We start from the raw sequence: 22,259 nt of genomic DNA on the forward strand, positions 1-22,259 counted from the left end.
TGTGTGTGTGTTTCTTTAATTGTGATAAACATCACTTTAATGCTTCTTTTATAGAGATTTTCAGTCTTCTTAATGGCTAGTATGAATGGGTAACTTTTCATTCTGGAAGGAAAGGATTCATCAAATTTGATACACTACTACCAGGAGGAATATGACGTATTAACATTTAAGAAACAGTATGAGCTAAATCCACCGGCGGAAAAGGATTTGACAGTGTTTCAATCCCCTGTGATGACCCAGCCAATCACAATATCAGTTGCTCAGTTACATGCGTGCGACTTGTATGCCCAGTGTTATTGCCTAATGATAAGTCATTACCAGGTACGGTAGAATATAGAATATTATATACATCACTGGTGAAAAACATGCTAGAAACGAACCATGGTTGTCTGTTCCGAAGTTTCTAAATGGAATTGTTTTTATGTGAATAAAGCATCTTTGTTTCAACCATTCAGGAATGTGCTGTTATCGTGAACCTACCGACACAGTTTACCTATGCGTTTATCTTTTAAAATCAACATGCCGCAACTAGGTCGGTAGACAGCAATATTTGTATATGATCTAAAGTACATACAAACTATGACCCTCCACGAACACACACCTCTGTTCCCGTCTACATGTATATGTTCCGGCGTTCCTATCTCGGTAACCACAGTATATTTAACGCAATTTCGCTTCGAGAGAAAGGGGGAGAGAATGGAACATAACAATTTTATTTTCGTGGTTTGGAGTATTATTTTCTTATCAACATATAAAGTAGATGTTTTGGGTTCCCCGGATACCACCGGGCCACCGGGGGGTGCTCCGTCACCGCCCCCAACGATGTCTTCTGAATACTGGTTCCACCAGAAGCTGGATCACTTCAATGTTGAAGACAGTCGATACTGGAAACAGGTATGAGCTTAACAGTTTAGGTAGTCATTTTGACTGCAATTAGCTATAGGTTTGCGGATGTGAGTGGTTTTAATTACACGAGCAATTTCAACTTCTGAACATCTTCACATCGGTCAGTGTTGTAAGCTGTCCCTGATAATTCAAGCTGTCTTCATCCCTAGAAAAATTCAAACATTGCTCTTCAAACTTTTCTCTTCAAAACATTTTACATAAATGAAGGTCAACAAAGCGTTATTATTGTTAGCGCCATGAGCATACCTGGCGTGGAGTTTGGAGCTATACAAATGGACACATTATTATTTGTTATTATATATATTGTAAGCTTGTTATTCGTGCCATAAGTTTATATCTGAGCTGTAAGCTGTATCTCTGTGCTTCATGTATGTGTTATAAGCTGTGCATTTGTGCTGTAAACTGTCTGTGTCTTTTGTAAGCTGTATATATGTACTATGAGTTCTATATATGTGCTATAAACCCTTTTAATGTACATATATGTGTGTGTGTGTCTGTGTTGCATGTGATATATCTGTGCTATAAGCAGTAACTCTGTTCTGTAAGCTGCATATCTATGCATTATACTGTATATACGTGCTGTAAGCTGTAAAATATATACATATTTGTATATAATATAAGCTGTATATGTGTGTTATAAGCTGCATATATATCGCACGCTATATATATATTGGCTGTAAGATGTATGTTTGTGGAGTAAGATGTATATGCGCTATAAGATGTGTATCTGTTTTATAAGCTGCATATCTGTGCTGTATGAACATATCTGTGCTGTAAGAAAATGTCTTTCCTGTAAGAACATATAAGTGCTGTAAGCTGTATAATATATAGACTCTGGATGTGATATAAGCCTTATGTGTGTGTGTGCGCTATCAGTTGTATATTTATTGCACGGTAAATATCTGTATCTGCCATTTGCTGTAATTCTGTGCTATAAGACGTACATGTGTGCTGTATGCTGTATAATGTATACCTGTTTTGAGGTGATATGAGCTCTGTATGCGTGCAATAAGCTGCATATCTGTTTACGGTATATATCTACTTTGTAAGATGTATATATGTGCTTTAGGACGTATATTCTGCGTTGTAAGATGTACTGTAAACAGCCAAATTTTCGCGAACTTCGCGATATACGCTCTATATCTGAGCTGAGAGCTGTATATATGTGCTGTAAGTGTTATCTCTGTGCCGTAAACTGTATCGCTGTGCTGTAAACTGTATATGTCTGATGTCATGTATATGTATTTTGTAGGCTGTATATATGTGCCATGATCTGTATATGTGTTTTTCGCCGTATATCTGTGATGTAAGCTTTCCATTTGTACTGTAGGATATACATCTGTTCTGTACGCTCTATACGTTTGTTGCAAGCTGTATATCTGTTCTTTTAGTTGTTTATCTGTGCTGTAACCTGTATTTAGGTGCTGGTAGCTGTATATGTGTGCTGTAAGCTATGTATCTGTGATATAAGCTGTATATATGTTCTGTACGCAGTATATCTGTACTGCAAGGTGTGTATCTGCTCTGCACGCTGTATATCTGTGCAGTACACTGTATAAGTGTGCTATGAGCTGTATATATGTGGTGTAAGATGTATATGTGCTCTGTACGCTGTACATCTGTGCTGTACCCTTTATATGTGTGTTGTACGCTGTATATGTGCGCTCTATCCGTTGTATCGGTGCGAAAAGCTGAATCCGTGCTTACCCTCACCGCATTTCACTTACCTGCCTCTTACAGAGATACTATGTCTTCGACGAGTTCTACAAGCCAGGCGGTCCAGCCTTCCTGACCATAGGGGGAGAGGGTGCCCTTGGGGTGTACGTACAGGAGGGGGCCTGGATGGATTACATCCAGACATACCATGCCATTGGCTTTGCCGTGGAACATCGATATTATGGAGAGAGTCGCCCCACACCGTCAGTACCTGTCACTAATTAACAGTTTTTTTCCCTGTATGGAGTTCTTGTTGTTAAGATCAAGGGCAACCTGTGCTTGTTAAAGGCACTTATAAAGCAGGTCTGTCTTTCCTAATGGACCCTTACCCATGCATGTTTTTAAAGGCCACTAAGTGGATCGTGTGGTCGGAATCGTAGACTTGATCGACACATGTCATGGCATCACAACTGATAGACGCTCATGATGTTGATCACTGGATTGTCTGGCCTAGTCAAGATCGCCGGGATCTGGCTTGAATACTGCTGAGTGCGGCGTAAAACAACAAAACAAACCACTTTTGCCATTACTTTCTAGTATCTGGTCCGCGTGACCAGCATGAATACCGCGTCACACCACAACAAAACCTACAGTGATACTATTAGAAAAGTAGATTTGCTGGTGCCTCATATAGACACAACGCCTTTAGTAATGAGTGCTTCAGTAATCGTTCCATCGGGTTTTTTTTATGTTAACGTCGTAACTAGATTCCATAGTAGTTGAACTCTCCAGTGGTATGATCGACGAAGTCGGTAGCTGTAGTTACAATGATGTATGCTACAATGAAGCTACAGCGTTGGTTACATATGCAGTGGAGCATAAAACTCCTCGTCATGAAAGCGTGGCTTCTAAACAGGTTTAGATTTTATGAACTATCGGATTGTAGGAAGTATACACCCAGTGATGATATTGGCATAAACAAAAACGTCTTTTTCCAGGAGCTATAAGCAGATATACGGGTAATGCGGGCAATACAGGTGCGTGTGTGGGAGATTCCTGTCAGAATAGAGACGTCTTGTTTGCTTGGGTTTTTTCACAATATTGGGGGGAATCAAATTTTCAAGTGTCTAACGTCTGTTACCCGGGAGGCTGCATTTACCGTGGTTTAGATTTACGGGACTGGATCCTGAGTATGTTTAATGTTTTAATGTATGTTTAGTGTTTTAATGTATATTGACAGCGACCTGAGCACAGCTAACCTGGAATATCTGACCATAGAACAAGTCTTGGAAGACGTCGCCAGTTTCATAGTAGGCGCGACCAAGGAACACAATCTCGCTGACACAAAGTGGGTCACATTCGGGGGGTCTTATGCAGGTAAAGTCAATACATATGCGATGGTTTGCAGGACTGCAAGTCAGACATGCATTGTTTTACTCCCTCTACCCCCTCAGTGCCAACAAATACGACCTGATTTCGGCATAACGCCACCCGTGGAATATTAACCATCAACCTTCCGAAGACACGTGCCCTGTTGTTACGAGGGGCCGATGTCAAAGGCTTGGCTTATTGCCCATAGTTTAGTTCGATAACGCTGAACATGATACGTCAGCTGACAGCACTGAAAGACGACATCTTCGATTACAACACATGATCGAATTTGGTTTATGCATATCACCTTGTAAACAATATATATATACAAATATATAATATAAATACAGTTAAAAGATACGTACGTTTAAATGGAAATTAGAGAAAGAGTTGGTCAGAACTCCCCACTTGGTGCACTCACTTCACGCAATCTGCGGAATTCAAAACATTCACTCACTAAAAACCGTTTTTGCCATATGCCTGCCCCTATGATGGTGCGGTCTGTTTAGATATGTGGATAAACGTAAATCCCATCATGTCTCATGTGCTTCTGGAATGATGTTATCACAGCCTTATCTTTGACTGCAGGCATGCTGTCCGCCTATGTGCGCTACAAGTTCCCTCATCTGGTTGCCGGAGCAATAGCATCCAGCGCACCTGTTGCTGTCTCAGTGTTTGCTCCGGGTACGATTACTGTCCACAAAAGCAAAAACAATTGACTGAGGCGATCCACACATAGTTTGTGTCCACCACAATATATTCATGCCCAGCATAGTTTGTTTATCGCCAACACAGATTGATCATGTCTACACGTTCAACTAAATACGCTCACATCACTTAAACACGGTATGTTTACATTTCATCTCAACTGTACTAGTAACACATATACAGACCGTGAAGATGCACAGTCCAGCACAGCTGGCTCATGTCAACAAAGGTCAGGTCATGTCCAACACAGACACTTCATGTGCCAAACAGTTGGGTCATGTCAACGAAGGCCAGGTCATGTCCAACACTGTTACACGGATACTTCATGGCCAAAACAGCTGGATCATATTAACGAAGTCAGGTCATGTCCAACAGAGCAGTTGAAAGACATGTTGAGCACAATTCATGAACATACGAACAATTCCAAGTCCAACACAAGTGCCCTGTCAGTTGTGCCCAAATATATACATGATCACTACATCTGGCTCGAATCCATATGGAACACAGCTAATTCATGCAGACAACAACATGTGTATTAGGATAAGAAGAATTGCCTGCCTTAGAGGTAGCGGTATCCGCTAGTCCTGTCTCTGTTGGTATTGTATTTATGTCGTTATTAAGGGGAACTTTAAGGATTGAATACCATGACCTTGCCATTCGCAGAATTCATAGTAAGTATTGGCGAATCTCTCCGCTTTGTGCCCGGATGTTACCAGGCAGTAGCTGATGCGTTTAATGATGCCAGGCAGCATCTCAAGGATGACACTGGAGCCCAACACCTGCAGTCACTTTTCAGGTGAGACATCATTCATTCAGTAGCCTATGCATGTGTAAGTTCCAGGTGTAAATATTTCACATAATTAGGAATACCGAAACTCTATCCAGTAGGCGCATACACATACATGCATGCACGCACGCACGCACGCACGCACGCACGCACGCACGCACGCACACACACATACATACATACATACATACATACATACATACATACATACATACAGTTGTGTCAGTATAATTCAGAACATACCTTGTCCCAGTTTCATCAACACCGGTGGTCACTCACTTTAAATATACGTACTCTTGTCCTTTCTGCTGGTTTCAGGTTGTGTGCTTTTGATTATACAAACCAGCTCGATGCCGAGACCATGCTGAATGGACTGATGTCTCCAATCATTAACACAGCACAGTACAGTAACGATAATATGGGGTACATGGTAAGTATGCAGCCCACATGTTGTAATTCAGTACATTAGTTATTGTATGAAATTTATATGGCGCACATATCCACGAAGCTAGTGCATGCTCAAGGCGCTGGTGTGTCCCCTTGATCAACGGATGTCTTTGACATTCTTTCAACCTATTCATTCCGTGGCGTGTATTCAACTCATGCTACCCGTTAGGCGCAGTCTAATTCTCATAATGTACCCATTTGCAGCTGGGTAGACTGAGAAACATATTCACAGTATATTTTGCATTTTGTCCGATGATACGGCAAGTTACAATACCCGCAACTAGGCGTCTGCACGTGTTCGTGTGTTCACCATCTGGTCACCTACCATCGGAGGAGTGGGTTCTTAGTGCAACATTGGAAGAGACTTATTCGCTTATTAGCGTGTCGCCTCAGACGACTTGTCCACCATACATTAAACCAGGCAGTGGTTGGTGTTGCCCTGAAGGGTGTTGTGTGAGGGACACGCAGGTTTTCGTACAGATCATGCGTATCCCTGATGGTTCTTGTTCCGTATCGAACAGAGACGTTAAACAATGTTGTTCATTGTTATCTTTATTATATTTTTCTTTTAAATATTTTTGTTTGGGTAGGGCATAATCTGGGATGTGATTTTATCGAGAAAAAAAGAACACCAATTTGAACGACACTGGGACAGTCCAGAGTACTTCCGAATGCACAAGGGTTTGCCTAATGTTTCGTATGGAGCTTCGTATACATGAAGTGTGCATTGTAGTATATGCGCCGAAGAGGCTTGCCCAATGGGTTCCGTATGGAGCTTCGTGTACATAAAGTGTGCCAGGATAACACAATATTAAAAGTAAATAGTATCATATCAAAGATCTAAATCTAAGTCCACATTCCTTAGCAAAATGTTCCGTATTCTGTTTATAGTGTTGTATAACGTGTATCAGTGTGTATGTTTGTAGACAGGTCGTCAACTCTCTGTGTCGTCCATGTGTCGGGTGATGACGGACACGAGCAGGGGAACTGCCCTAGTTCGCCTGGCTGACTATCACGCAATCGTCTATAACAACTACACAAACGTCAGAGCTCCTTGTGATAACGTGACCTTCACCTTCTTGGTAAATAACGCCAAGAACGTGACCTACAAAGGCGGAGACATCGCTCTGGGTAACGACTTTTTGTTCTGTTTTTTTCCCGTTCTGCAGAGGCTACACTCTATAATACTTATCCGTATCTATTCTTATGTGTACTTACCAATAAAGCGGGTGGGTAACCTGTTTCATAAAACTTCCATCCACGTGGGACGTCAAATTCAATGTGGCTGCTCTGTGGTGACGACCTGAGGTCAGATAACGACGGAAAACATTTCATTTTCATTCGGTTACGTCTGCATTGTCTTAGATAGTTTACGTGTTCTTTGGTTTTAGTTTGCTTGAATTTGCTCCGTGATATGACTAGTCAGCAGATGGCTGAGAGACGTCACGTGATTTCTGGTCGTGGTATAAATATCCCGTTATGATCATCGATTTGATGCTATAACTGTGTGTCTCTAGAGTATGCAGAACAGATCAGTGCACACATGGTTTCCATATGCCGCACGTCTTTCAATCTTATCAGCTCAGTGATTTCTGCTACTCGAGTCATGAGTATTGGTACTGGACATAACCAATCGCGGAACTCTGTAATAGTATTTACTTCAGTTTGTCAACTAGATTAACATTATACAACCCTATTATCCGAAACGGGCAAGTCTTTTCGTTGCAAAATCTAGAAAATAAAGACATGATGTTAGACTTCTTGCAGGACGCCAGTGGATGTATCAAATGTGCACTCAGCTTGGTGCGTTCATCACATCAACGGCTGTCAATCAGCCGTTTGGAAACGTCGTTAGTGAAGAGTAAGTAGTCATGCAGGCTTGTTGTTGTTTTACGCCGCAGTTTTTGCTATGACACGAATGATGTGATGATAGGAAATGTACATCCACTACATAGTGCATTTACACACCCTGATTCCATCGTGACTTTAAATGATCTTTCAGTTGGTCTTTACAGTTTTTAAAATGAATGTAATTTGCTTTGTGTGCAGTGTGGAACTTTTACTTCCACAGAGTTTGAGCACATGCATACGGCGTGTATTAACAATTACCGTGACTATTTGGCATTTTTAGACATTTATTTGAAATACAATATGCTGATCTCCATTATGCGATTTATAGTTTGTATCGTAGTGCCCTGAGAATGCTTACTGCGCATACGAATATACGAGAACTATTTCGGCATTTCTACTCACTGATGAATGAAATATGGTTAACACGCTTTGAACAGTGCTGTATACAGATTGTCACTGTCCGCCGTCGTAAACTGGGACGTAAGCCTGAAGTTGAAGATGTGAGATGTTTACCACTTTGGTGAAACAGACGATCACGGGTTCAGGGCACGGGGGCAAATCGGAATTCACTCTTACGTGGGTTTCACAGAAAATATTGGATACTGGCACGCTGAAGGTCATCTTTGAAGATCCGGGTTGGTTTTCAGCAACTCGTGCTTGTCAGGATCGGATGGTCAGGGTGGTTGACTTAGCTGACACGTGTCATCGCATCCCATTTGGGTAGACGCTGCCCACAAGTCACAGTCACTAGACTATCTGGTTCAGACTGATAATTTACAGATCGCCGCCATGTAGCTGAAATATTTCTGTCTGCGCCGTCACAAGACAAACATAAGGGACAGCACTCGAACTCTATAGACAGCTGGCTCTCTATCTCTCTTGTCCCGTCAGATGTTGACGAAACCAATATCATTTAGGACATAATTTCTCACTGTGCATCTCTTACATTACAGTTATGTTGTGCGAGTCTGTCAAGCTTACTTTGGCCCAACATTCAATGCTACCCTACTGGCCAGGGGCGTGCAGCAGATGTGGATGGACTATGGACGCTTGGGGATTCAGGCCACCAACGTGGTGTACACACACGGATCATATGATCCATGGCACAAGTACGGCTTGAGTACGGATCCAAATCCACAGTCCCCCGTGATTATCATACAGGGTACGTCGTTAGCATTTCACATTGTCACCATGAAGGTCACATAGGGTACGTCATCAGGATTTACCATACGGGGCGTAATTGTCATAATGCGTACGTCAATACGTTTTGTGGAAGTCAACGTGAACGTCACATATGGTACGTCATCAGGATTTCCTATACATGAAGACTGTGTAATTGTCATACTGCGAACTTCATTACATTTTCCATTACTGAGACAGATCGTTACATCAAGTACGTCATTAGGGTTTCCCATAGACTGCCATCCGTGACGAACTTGTGTTATTCTCGTGACGAGCGACACGTGCCCCTCTCGAAGGATTTCATTTTGGCGTAGAAACATCAGAGATACTTCAAACAGGAACGATAACTCTATTCCTGTTTGATTCCAAAGGTCCTAAATATTACCAAATTACTCATACATTGTATTTGCAGTTTTTGCTTTTGCTTACTTATATCAAATTATTTTTCCTCCTTGATGAACCTAAAAGAATGGAGAAAACATATTGTTAAACACATATTCTGACGTAGTTATTACCACACGCTCACCTTATATTTCCAATTATATTTCTGAACAGGACTTTATCAATTACAAACAACATTTGTTTTATTGAATATTTTGGGGTTTTTTGGGTTTGTCTTTGTTTTTGTTTTGTCTTTTTTTTTTGTTTTTGTGTGTCTGTGTGTCTCTGTGTGTGTGTGTCTGTGTGTGTGTGTTGCGTTATTCTTATTTCATTTTATTTCGCATTCGCTGAACAATATATGAATGACCAAACATGTCCGACTAAAATATTCCCAGAAATATGAAATACATGCCCGATATTATTGGTTGACTGGTTACACCGATACAATATTATTGTTTGTGAAACGCCTTGCTGTTTATAATTATATTTTCTAAAACTGTTGGAAACACACGTACAATCACCACAACAAGTTCGCAGGATCGTCAGATAAACACTCAGATGGACACGTGAGAGCCGTTATGTCAACAAACACACGTGCGCATATTTGAATCTCTCATCTTGATTCTTATCAAAGACTATCTTATCTTATCAAAAACTCAGACAGCACAATTCTGCTACTTATTGTTTTTGAACAATAACATAATGCCGTGAATGATTTAGGTACGTGGGATTATTTTTATCAAAGCACTCCATCCACAACGCGCCTTCTGATGGGTTTGCCTTATTTCGCGCATAACAAGGGTCGAGTGGTGACGAATGCATGACTGCATAATTGTCACACTTCGTACATCATTACGTTTTCCAGTAGTAACCGTGATCGTCATACAAGCTACGTGTCAGGATTTTCCCATTGCGCTGTGGTTGTTATAGAAAGTACGGTGTTGGCTAAGGCTTTGATCCTTAAACCAAGAATAACGTAAGGATTTCCATTAGATAAGTTAATTACGAACGATGCCACATTACAGTAATCACTCACTCACTCACTCACTCACTCAATGACTGTTACAGGAGTGGGCCATGTCGCGGATCTGTTCAAGTCTTCGCAGAAGGATAATATCCACCTGAAGCAAGCACGAAACCTGATCCGGCGTCTCATTGGACAGTGGATACAGTCTCACAATGACCCTATCGTTGGATGATGCTCCACACTGGTCTTGAGACACTTCAGTCGTGATGTGAGATAGAAACAAATAAAGAAAAATACCGCCTGTCATGGTTTTAATCACTAAAATAATCGTCTGTAAATAATCGAGTCTGGAACACACAATCCAGTGATCAATGAGTGAGTGAGTGAGTGAGTTCATTTTTAACGTCACATCGGCAATATTTCAGCCACATCGTGACGAGCCCAGTGATCAACATAAAAAGAATCGTTGTACACGGTGACGTGTCAACAAAGTCAGCGAGTCTGACCACTCGACTGAGTTCGTCGTCTGGAAAACCGTTCATCGTCTTGACCGTGACAGTGAAACCAAGGTGACCTCACCTGAACATAATAATGTTTCAATGTAACGTTCTTAAAAGTGACAGATATGAGTATTGTTTTATGTCGGCAAACTAAATCTTTTTGGATTTCCAAAACTATCCAATATACGTGGAGACGTTAAGAGTGAGTGTGTGAGTTAATATTTGACGTCACATCGGCAATATTTCATCCATATCGTGACGAGGTTATTTAACACTGAAATGGAATATATGTACACTATAAACACCTGTCGACGATGAACAGTAAAATACTAGAATATCACAGATATAAACATAAAACAGCATTAGTAGACACTACCATATTAAACCCGGACAATAGATCGCAAACAACTGATGGTAGATCACCACACTAGCAACGGAGACGTTAAGCATGTTTCATGTTTTAGAGGTATCCAGGTCCTTGTTGAGTGGACAAGAAGACAACTGACAAATTATTTTTACTGCAGCATTAGTTTACAAATATCACTCAAACTACTCTAGTAGTGTAAGTGTTCAAGACAGAGCCCAGTGTTTATCAGATATGTCGGTTGAAGAAATATCTTCTGAACTTGTAGATCAAAATCGCTTCTAACAAGCGCTCCACTGTGAAAAAGCGGAACAGTTGGACTTGTTTTATGTTCGCATTCTTAAACAATAGAACACACTTGAGATCGGGCCATTAAGCACATGGCGAGTAATTTTTCTTCTCTTTCATAAACTCCGGAATCGCAGAACTGAAACGGAATACAGTGTTCCATTTTGGTAGAAATTATGGATTCACAATTTAACGAAATATGTGACATCCCCTCGGTTATAAGGAAAAGAAATTAAGTGTCCATTGTTAGCGCTAACAGTAAAGTTAGCACTGAATGAAAACATTTGAACTTTCTCATAAAAAACCCGTTAAGATCCCAAGGATTAAAAGTCTTTCCACATCGTCAATAATTAATCATAGCGTGATGGTTTGAAGATCAGACGACCCCTCGATGTAATACCAGTTGGTTGTCGCGATGTGTTAGGAGTCATGGTTGGAGTCAACGTTGTGGTTGTTGGATGTAGTAATGTCTCCATCTTCACAGGAGCAGCTGGACTAGTAGAGGTGCTTGTAGGTGGACTAGGAACTTCCTGTCGTGATTTCGGGTGATCAAGTGTCATGTCTCTCTTGTTCCGTCCATACTCTGCACCTTCTGCTGTCTTCATATAGTATGATCTTGGAGTTTCAGCTTGTCCTGTGACCGTTGTCGGAATCCACTGTCTCCCTTGTCTCATCCTGATGTTATCGTTGTTCTGGAAGTCACCTCTGCTGTGTGCAGATCGATCATAGTAAAACGTCTGATTGTCCTCGGAATCTGACATCACTGTGAAGACTGTGTTACATTCTTGTGTCTCAGGTATCAACAAGCTGGTTTTGCACGGCAGATTATCTCGCAGTCTCCTTCCCATGAACAGTTGCGATGGAGAGCACCCTGTGTCTCCTATGGAAGTGTTCCGACAGGCAAGCAGCAACAAGTATGGATCGACCCACTCTGCTTTGCTTTTGTTAAAGTCGTTTCACTGTTTGCACAGACTTTTCTACTAGACAATTAGCCTGGGGATAAAATGGTGACGAAGCCACGTGTTCAGTGATCCATGAATTAGCAAAATATCTAAAGTCTGAAGATGTGTACTGTGGTCCATTATCTGAAATGATCCTAGAAGGTATGCCATGCCAAGCAAGGATGGATTTCAGATGTGTTATCCCTGTTGATGATTTTGTGTTTGCCAACAGGGCCATCTCATTGACGCGACTGTAATAGTCCACGATTATTAGGTAGGCTCTACCATCTAACTGGAACAGATCTGTAGCCACAATCTGGCAAGGCAGATTTCCTTTGCTAACTCACCTAGGGTCTTATCTGTCATTGGATGATTTCTCACAACCACGTGAACGTATGACTGGATGTCTGCATCCACTTGACCAGGTGATCTTGTGATGAGGTCTTTGACTTCTTGAAAGGCTTGTTCACAGTCCAAGTGAATAGATGTCTTGTTTTGTTAGTTCTCGAAGGGTCTTCTCCGATAGGCAAGAAGCATAATGTGCTAGGTATGGGAACATACCCAGATAAACCTCTAAATCTTTCTTGCTTGTTGGGACCCCATGCCTTGGACCGCTTTTACTTTCTCTGGATCCGGTTTCATGCCGTCCGCTGTCAGTACCTCACCAAAGAACTTCACCTCTTGTTGACATGGTTGTGTCTTCTCAGGATTTAGCTTCATTCCTCTTTCTCTCGCTCTCTGTAGAGTCTGTGGTACATGAACATCATGTTCAGCAATAGTGCGACCTGCTATTAGAATGTCATCCGCTATGGGGTAGTTTAACTCCAGTCGTTCTAAAGCTCTGTCTATCCATTTCTGGAATATTTTGAAGTGTTGGCATTTTGTAATGTTCTCTCTTTACAACCTTGTTCCGGTGTGTAGGGTCCAAACAGAACCTGATCTCCCCATTTGGTTTTGGTGCCACGAACACTGAGTTTACCCAGCTTGTAGGTTTATCCACGTTGCACAATATTCCCGTGTTTTCCATCCTCTGTAATTCTTCCTTAATCTTTGGTTCTAAAGCTACTGGACTTCTCCTACCTGTATGAACTACAGGTACCGCATCTCTTTCCATCTGTATCCTGTATTCCTCCTCTATACATCCCACTCAATTGAATAAATCATCATATTGCTTCAAGATGTTGCTTTTTTGATGTTGTGAATTGTGACTGGTTGATTGCAAGAACAACTTGAATGAGACCCATCTGTCTGCATGCTTTGAGACCTAATGCTGGAGGGGACTTACAGTTGTTAAGGTCTACCACTACAAATTCAAAATGCTGAATCATGTCTCCATATTGACATTTTAATGTCACTGTTCCTAGAGTGCGAAGGGCAATTAACTCCTCCATATGCCAAAATGCCCCTCTAAGCTGGACGTAGTGGACCTGCTTGATTTCTGATTTTGTTGAACTCATCATCTGGTATAACGTTTACTTGAGCATCGGTATCTTATAATCAATCCACCTACTGACATTTACATTCATGGGAACATTGACTTCATTTTTATCATCCAGTTCCTCTTCCAAAGATCCAATAAAGAAATCCTGCTCCTGGTCAATATTGTGTATCTTGCTTTGTTGCCGATGGTGAAGATGAAATGTGTTGTGTCCTCTGCCTCGGCTTCGCTGATGGGGTCTCCCTCTTCCTCTGTGAAAGGTAGCTCTAGACATAAAAGCACAGTGATTCAGTCTATTGCATTTGTGGCACACTTTCCCCATAGCAGGACATGTATCTTGGCGAGAATGATATTTCCCACAATTTTGGCACAAAGTTGCACTCATGTTTCTGTGTAACACAACACGCTTCGTCAATCGAGGCTACTTTTATTTTAAGGAGAAAGTACAGGTTTAAACAGGCGACGGTTCTGGCTCTGGCTCTGACCCTCAGTCTCGCTCGGGGCCATTTCTGCTGCGGACTGCTGAAGAGACTGTCGGTTGTGCCTCGGTCGTCTGCCTGTCGCGTCTGCCGCCTCTGTCCCGTCTCTCTCTCTCTCTCTCTCTCTCTCTCTCTCTCTCTCTCTCTCTCTCTCTCTCTCTCTCTCTCTCTCTCTCTCTCTCTCTCTCTCTCTCTCTCTCTCTCTCTCTCTCTCTCTCTCTCAGGCAAACCCTTCGTTCTTATGGGCAGAAGTTTGCCTCCTACTTTGGGTCCCCTGACACAGTTCGTGACCTTATCGTCACGTTTTCTGTCAGGCACCGGAGTGGGATGTCGTACCGACATCTTTAAGCTGTTTGTCACCCCTGGTCGTCGACACTTGGCCCATAGACTCAGGCCGAAGTATCTGGTCGTGATCCTTCACCTACTGTCCCAGGCTCTTTAACTGCCACAGTGTCCCACAGTTTAGTACATGAACTACATCAAGACTGTCCATCGTCAGCAAAAACATACACACACTCGTTAGCTTCAGTAACCCGTCCAAGCATACGTGACTCTCTTCAGGTAGTTTGATCCTCGTTACAGTTTTTCACCACAAAGATGTGTTACAGCTGTTACCATGGTGACCATTAGTACCACGCCCACGTGGGTTGTTTGATTTGCTCAGTGAATGTACATCACCCTGAATTTCCTTCGTTTGCTCCTTACTCAATTCATAACTCCTTGCTTTAGCAAGTGTCAAGTCAGGTTCTTGTAACAAACGTTCTTGTACATATTTATCTTTTGTTTCACACACCATGTTATCCCTTATCATCGCATCTTCCATCATATCAAATGCACAGTGTTTTGATAAACTCTTTAGTTCAGTCACATATTGGTCGATGCTTTCAACAGGTTGTTGATTCCTCGAGTAGAATCGAAATCTCATCACAGTGGTATTTTATAGTGGCATGCAATGTTGGGAAATAGTGTATTGATTTTGCCATTTTCCTCCTTAATTTCCAAGTATTATATATGTCTCTACCTGCCTGGCCGATGTGCAAAAGGAAATATGAGCACTGGTACAAATTATGGATTCACAGCTTAACGAAATATGTGACAGGACTGTCCCTAGCAACATTGACTTTACTGTTTATTTTATCAGTGAGCTCAGCTCCTAAGCCAATAACAGCTGGTTATTTCAATACCATACTGCATATCTGCTTCACTCCGATGTTATAAGAGGGGAGTCAAAAAGTATGAAGAATCATCAAGAAAACGATAAAATGCAGTTATGTTTTTGTTTTTATTTATTATTATTATTGCTATGTTCCAGTCTCAAGGTCCCCAATTTGTTTGACCTTTTATCGCGGTAAACACAAAATCTAATATAAATGCATCGCTAACAGCAGCAAAAAGACAGAAGTCCCGTGGAATCACACTTATTCATTAAAGATATTAAAGTTCATAAAGATAAGTTTGAAATTACAATAGCTTGTTACAGTGACCCACTCCATCATGTTTCCTAAAATACACTTGTTTTGGAGACACTACCCATCCCCTTTCAAATGAAGTATCATAAAGAAATAACTTCTAACTGTTTTCATACCTGTTCAAACTAGGTATTCAAACTAAACACTGGATCGTTACACAAGAGTCACCTGACAATACATTGTAAGAAATGACAGATCGTTTTTAAATTTTCTGCAGTTTTGTTTGAAATATTATATAATGTGAAATGATGACTAATATCTCGTTAACCACATTACCCACATGATTCATGAAGTTTAGATAGGAAACTAATATCAAAGTCATCACTGACTGTTAACTTTTCAGCTGCTGTCTACGGATGAAACAAAATCAGTGTCGGTTACATGCCAAAACGATTTGGTCTAAGTCCAGACAATCTATTACTGATCAAACTACGTATATCGGCCAGCCCACGATGACATCTGCCTCTCAGAATGTAAGTTGATGATGCTGTCGAATTGTCGAAACGCTTAAACCGGAAACAAAAATCGAAAACTCCCTCTCCCGTGGAGAAAGACGTCCATGATTCCTCGTCAGCTTGGAATGAGTGCAATTCTCACAATCATTTTTTTTCACCTCCGACTGATAAGGCTTCTGGCTACGGAAGCGTATTAGTTCCACGGTGAAAAATGTTTTTGGTGTCACTATCTCCTACGTAGGACTTAGTACCTCCTATGTAGGACTTAGTGTCTATTACGACGGAGATATTTATGACGCTAACGCTAAGTTACTACACAGTGTCATTGTGTGTATGTGTGTGTGTGTTACGTTTGGGTGGCGTGGACCTTGATTTAATTGCAGTTACGGGTATTCTCTTTCGCTCTCTCTCACACACAGATGCACACACGCATTCACGCACGCACACCAGGTGCGCTGTCCTAATTGACTTGTGCTCATTACTACTCATCAAAGCGTGTGTCTTACTCAGGACGTTTGACCTTTGAGTGCATTTATCTTGTCACTAAGCTATGAAAAGTCCATGAAGTGATGACCCACATCCTTTTTGCCTGGCACAATTCACAGACCGGCTATCGTTTGATAAGGTTGATGCCTGATTAATGTTGAGGAGTAAAACCCGAGTTCTATATATTTGTGTTACTGTCAGTGTTGATTTCTGTCTTAGTAACTGACTATATTTTAAAGAACCTACTCCTCCGCACATTTGGAAACGTTCCTCCAGTTTACACACTTTACTTCCAAGGGGGGTCGCTCAAACAGACCGCCGCCATATAGCTGGAATATTGCTGAGTGCGGCGTAAAACGTAACTCACTCACTCACTAAAACACCTTTATCATGGCGGAGTTTCGTTGGTTACATCTCATTAGTCACCGGTTACAACAAACGTGCGTTGCTGAGGACTAGATATAACACTAACGGATCGTTTGTAAGGTTAAAATGATCGAAGGAAATTCAGCACATCCAAAGCTACACTAGCTTTACAAGCGTTTACTAAGATTTTATCCTCCAGAACTGTGTTTCCCCGGACAATGCTCTGAGGCCGTCACATAAATTGCTGACAATGTTATGCTGTCAAAAGTAACAACACGTTGTGCACGAGGTAACAATGCTATGACATCGCTGCACTGGAAGTGTAATGACAGTACCGTGTTTAGTGACATACATTTTTCATTGAAAACTAATAAGGAGCAATTTTATAGGAAACGGAATCTCACCCTCGTGCAGTTTTATTGAAGCATATCAACAACCGTTGATAAAAGTAAACAATTGTCCACCTGAGCCTGAGATATTTGCAACTTTTGTAACTGACATTCTCTATTTAACTGTCCGGGTTGATCCTATATTGCCTTCAGATGTGAAATCAATGAGAACATGTTTGTCAGATAACTCACTCCTGATCTTGTGTGCTGAAGTCAGTGGTTTCTCCTCTTCTTTCGGTTTGGCTGGAGTTATACCAACATTCTGAGTTCCGCCAATGTTCAGATTCTTGCCTCCCTTCACTGTCACATCTCCAAACTGCTGCTGAACTCGTACCTTGTACTGTGTGACTGTAACAGAAACCACAGAACTGAAGCCGCATAGTGTTACATATTATAGATATCGCTGGTGGTTCTGAAAACAGGTGGCGACATCTAACATATGTCATATTTTGAATTACACTTTCTTAGTAAAGTACAGATTCTAGTACATTTGGGGTTGGGTCCCATTCGGGATTCGAACCTGCACCCTCAGAGTGATGAACCTAATCAACAGCACACAAAGTCAGCCGCATAGCATAGCCTGCTCAGCCACAAAAATGGAAGTCGGACAACTGGTAGTCTACACTGAGGACTTTGTGTGCGCCTCTGAAAAGTGTAAATTTGCACCGCTCACACGGCCGAAAGATGTGATTACACAATGCCATTTAGAAAGTGGTCAAATGTAACATATGTCATATTTGGGATTACACTTTCTTAGTAAAGTGCAGATTGTTGTACTTGTTTTCTAACATCCGGGATTCGAACCCGCACCCTCAAAGTCAGGCACCTAATTGCCAGCACACAAAGTCAGCTATCTGCACGACATCAGCATTCAAAAACACCCCGTATGAGTGATTGCCAAGTGTACATTGCTTCTGAAATAAGTTTGAAAAAGATTTGTGCTGAGGTCAAACACACTTTCAGAGTTAAGTAAACCCGTGCAAAACATTCAAAGCACTGAAGCATTAGCATGGTAACGTCAAAGTTAAATACATAATGCGCTTGAAAGGAAGGGGAATGGTGTGGAAATATCCAGATGTCATCTCATCCAGGGGTCCATGGGTTATTGGCATATGTAAACGATGTGATCTAACTGGGGGTTGTTGTGACGAGATGGTTCGTTCAATGGGTTATAGTGGAGACTTATCGGAATGTATACCCTGGAGAAATCGAGGATGATGCCAAACTTTGCATCAGCAATACTGCTGCATCATGTAAATCAGTAAATCTCTTCGTGACTGGCACCAACTTCATTTCTCCTTTCTGAAAATATGCAAACATGCAGCTGCACCATAAATCAAAAAGGTACCTTTATCAATGTCATATTGTTGTTATTACCTGATTTATTGAGTCACAACGCCCACTGCAGAACTGTTTTCTTAATCTAGTCTAGTTTTATCATGTAACGGTACTCACCTGCAAGAGAATTCCCAGGCAGTTGTATTTCAGACCGCCCAGAGGGCTCTATCTGTGAAACATAAGATCCTGGTACTCTTGAAAGAGAAGATGTTGTGGATGCTGGTGTCAGGGCCGTTGTTCCGGGAACCTGATGAGGTCTTGTTTTTGGAACTACACAAGATGTACTTGTGGGCAGATGTGCATGGTCTGTTCTTCCATCTGGATAATCACTTGAAGCTTGTTGGAGTTGTCGTTGTTGCTCGGATGCTGCTGGTAGTTCACCCTGCGGTGGTTGGCAATACCCCACAATGTCTTGCGCTAGTGACTTTGTGTCTGTGAAGGAGACACACAGATAAGAGTTGGATCCCCACACAGAACAGAACCAGATGTCATATGATTACAATCGTGGATAAAATGACATAGTAATTAAATGTAGTTTAGATTTGTAAATTTGTTAAAAGCTGACCTGTTAATGTAACCTCAGCAGCGAACACACACACCCCCAGTCCCCCCATCCTCTACATTTTCCTTATTTCATTTTACTTGGCTAAACCAAGTGGCATTTTGGAAGATTGCTTCTCATGTAGCTTGTCGTAACTCTAACTGTATTTCCTGTCATCACTGGGCTTTCAAAACGTAAATGGTAAATGGAGCCACGGTAACATTGGGACACAAAACTCATCTAAGATTCAACGGGATTCATCGGTAACATAATACATAGTTGAGATTACTTGATGATCATAATGGAGGGGTAAATATTATGTGCCATACATCACACTATTTTTCATTTAGATGTACTAGGTGGTATGTCAAGAAAACATCTTTTACTTTCACATACCTTACTCTACGCGCTGGCATAGCACATACCTTAACCAACTAGTTGGTATGGCACCTACTATTATCTGCACGTTGGAATGACACATGCACAATATATATTTATTCATATTTTAGAGTCGTTATATGGCTGAAATACTGCCAATGTGACTTAAACATCTGAACTCACTCACTCATACCTTTACCTACAAATTGATATGACGTATGCAGTTTCCTACACGTTGGTATGATATATACCTTTACCTACAAGTTGGTATGACATACACATTCACCTACAAGTTGGCTTGACATATACCATTACCTACAAATTGGCTTGACATATACCATTACCTACAAATTGGCTTGACATATACCATTACCTATAAGTTGGTATGGCACCTACCTTTACCTACAAGTTGGTATGACACCTACCTTTACCTACAAGTTGGTATGACACCTACCTTTACCTACAAGTTGGTGTGACTCTTGGTGAACGGTCTGAGATTTGATCTCTACGCCACCTGCTCCAAGTTGTGACACGTCTCCTATCCCATCCCCTTCCTCCTCGTCTATGCCGTCACTAAGTCCGTCACTCTTTTCATCAACAACCCTATCTTCAGCATCCTCCATGCCTGCTTCCTCACTTCCTCCGTGTGGTTTGCCTGAGACAATACCTGTACATTCCAAATATTTCCTTCTGAGGACGTGTCTCCATCAAAGTCTGTTCTGCAGTTTTGGAGAACATCCCTCAATCTCTATGTCAGTATCATCCGTCGATATTTGACTTTCTTCCTTTCTGTTTCTATTCAGCGTCCAAATATATTGTTGAAGTTCTAAACTTAACACATGTTAAGTTTCATTTGTGCCACTGATGCCTCAGCATCCTACAACAGAAACATTTATACATGTGCAACGTCTCATTTTGTAGCATCCGTACACGGGAAGTAGCAATTTCCCTTTCAACCCTTTCTCCCTACCACTTTCTCTCAATCAAAGCATTTCTATCATTGCACATCTTACTCTTTCTCTCCTCCCCTTTGTTCTTTCTTTCCGTAATGATCTGTCTCTCCCAGTTTTCCTTACTTTTTTACACCCACTGTCCTGGTCCTTCCCGAGTTAATCCCAGCATATAATTATCATAGAGTGAAGATCACAAGCGTGTCTTAATCCGCCGACACTTCCTGATTGCTGTTTTAACTTCAGGAAATACGTTGACAAGCCCAGAGTCGAGACAATTTTCCATACGTCCGGAAATACACTTGCTACATATAGCTGTCTTTGCCGCGGAGTATTGTAGCTCCTCAAAGTGATCCTTACTTGTCACCCTCCACTGATAGCATGGGGAAACTCCCGCACAGCACTGGTGCATATTGGTTGTAGGGGTTCTTAGCTTGGTCTCGTTAGTGGTTACACAACTCCGAATGTTTGGACCTAGACTTCTATAATAACCTATATATATTTTTTTTCCAAATTATCCAGCCTATAACAGCCATTCCTCGTAAATATGGGTACAGTCTGGAATTTAAACTATAACAAAAAACGCAATTTCCGACTAACTTTCCCAGAACAGGGAGCTGAACACATCAAACCCATTTCCGCACAAAATGGCATCTACTTGAAAATATCTATACACACATAAGCATGCGTCCTTTTGTTAAGCATGACCGCACTGAATGCTTAAAATTGTGCTCAGTTTTAATTACTGGATGTATCTGCTTTTAACTAAAAAATACAACAAAAACATTACACTGTTTCATCCAATCAGTTGTCACATATCTTTCCACATGTTTACGAACACTAGCAAGCAAGTGATTCAGGTATAGTGTGCCCTCCATAAACCGGCAACCTGCCACTACCAGAAATCCCTATCCCTCTATATTCCGGTAACCTGTCACCAAAGTAACCCATACCCTCGTCAGTACCTTACACCGGCTACATTAACCCGTATTCCTGTCACTTACAGTAGCCTGTACTCCTGTCTCTACCAGCGTATTGTCACCTTCATACAGTGGAAACCTGTCACCACTAGTACACTGTACCCTTCCACATACCAGTAACATGAAAGCCCATCACCTTCCAGTACGCTGCCCAATGCATACACCGGAAACCAGTTATTTCCCTAACCATCCACCGCCCTCTCGCCAATCACTGCCAGTACACTGTACCCGACATACATCTGAAACCTGTTGCTATATATCAGCAGATTTTACCTCTCATGTATCAGCAGACTTTACCTCTCATATGTAAGTACACTGTACTTTTCCATACACCACTTCACTGTACACACACACACATACATACACACACACATACACACACACATACACACACATACACACACATACACACCATACACCAGTACACTGTAACCTCACCTCTCATATACCCGTACACTGTACCCTTCCTTACACCAGTACACTGTATCCCCCATGTACCAATACATTGTACCCTTCTGTACACCAGGACACTGTACCAATCCATCCCACCACCCATTACACCAGTACACGGTACCCGTCCATATACCAGTACCCCTTCACCCACCATTACACTGTACATATCCATACACCAGTAAACTGTA

At 41.6% G+C, this 22,259-nt stretch overlaps 2 protein-coding genes across 3 annotated transcripts; one reads left to right on the forward strand and one right to left on the reverse strand.

Annotated features, from left to right (window-relative positions):
* The first annotated feature begins 595 nt into the window (after positions 1 to 595).
* On the forward strand, positions 596 to 10,557 carry LOC137278844 (putative serine protease K12H4.7). 2 transcript variants are annotated; one of them, XM_067811354.1, is made up of 10 exons: positions 596 to 894; positions 2,647 to 2,825; positions 3,803 to 3,939; positions 4,522 to 4,617; positions 5,305 to 5,437; positions 5,747 to 5,858; positions 6,802 to 7,006; positions 7,643 to 7,736; positions 8,680 to 8,888; positions 10,358 to 10,557. In XM_067811354.1, the coding sequence occupies exons 1-10, from the start codon at positions 697 to 699 to the stop codon at positions 10,486 to 10,488; spliced, it is 1,494 nt and encodes a 497-aa protein (XP_067667455.1). In that variant the 5' UTR covers positions 596 to 696; the 3' UTR covers positions 10,489 to 10,557. The 2 variants fall into 2 exon arrangements, with proteins under 2 accessions (XP_067667455.1, XP_067667461.1); XM_067811360.1 differs by having other exon boundaries at positions 606 to 894; positions 7,632 to 7,736.
* A 6,887-nt stretch (positions 10,558 to 17,444) lies between these two features.
* Positions 17,445 to 20,983, reverse strand: LOC137291430 (uncharacterized). Its single transcript, XM_067822782.1, has 3 exons — positions 20,143 to 20,983; positions 18,887 to 19,201; positions 17,445 to 17,779 (listed from the first exon to the last, which is right to left on the reverse strand). The coding sequence occupies exons 1-3, from the start codon at positions 20,309 to 20,311 to the stop codon at positions 17,547 to 17,549; spliced, it is 717 nt and encodes a 238-aa protein (XP_067678883.1). The 5' UTR covers positions 20,312 to 20,983; the 3' UTR covers positions 17,445 to 17,546.
* Positions 20,984 to 22,259: the final 1,276 nt, after the last annotated feature.

Source organism: Haliotis asinina, chromosome 1 (genome assembly GCF_037392515.1).
Source record: "Haliotis asinina isolate JCU_RB_2024 chromosome 1, JCU_Hal_asi_v2, whole genome shotgun sequence".
Lineage (NCBI taxonomy): Eukaryota > Metazoa > Mollusca > Gastropoda > Lepetellida > Haliotidae > Haliotis > Haliotis asinina.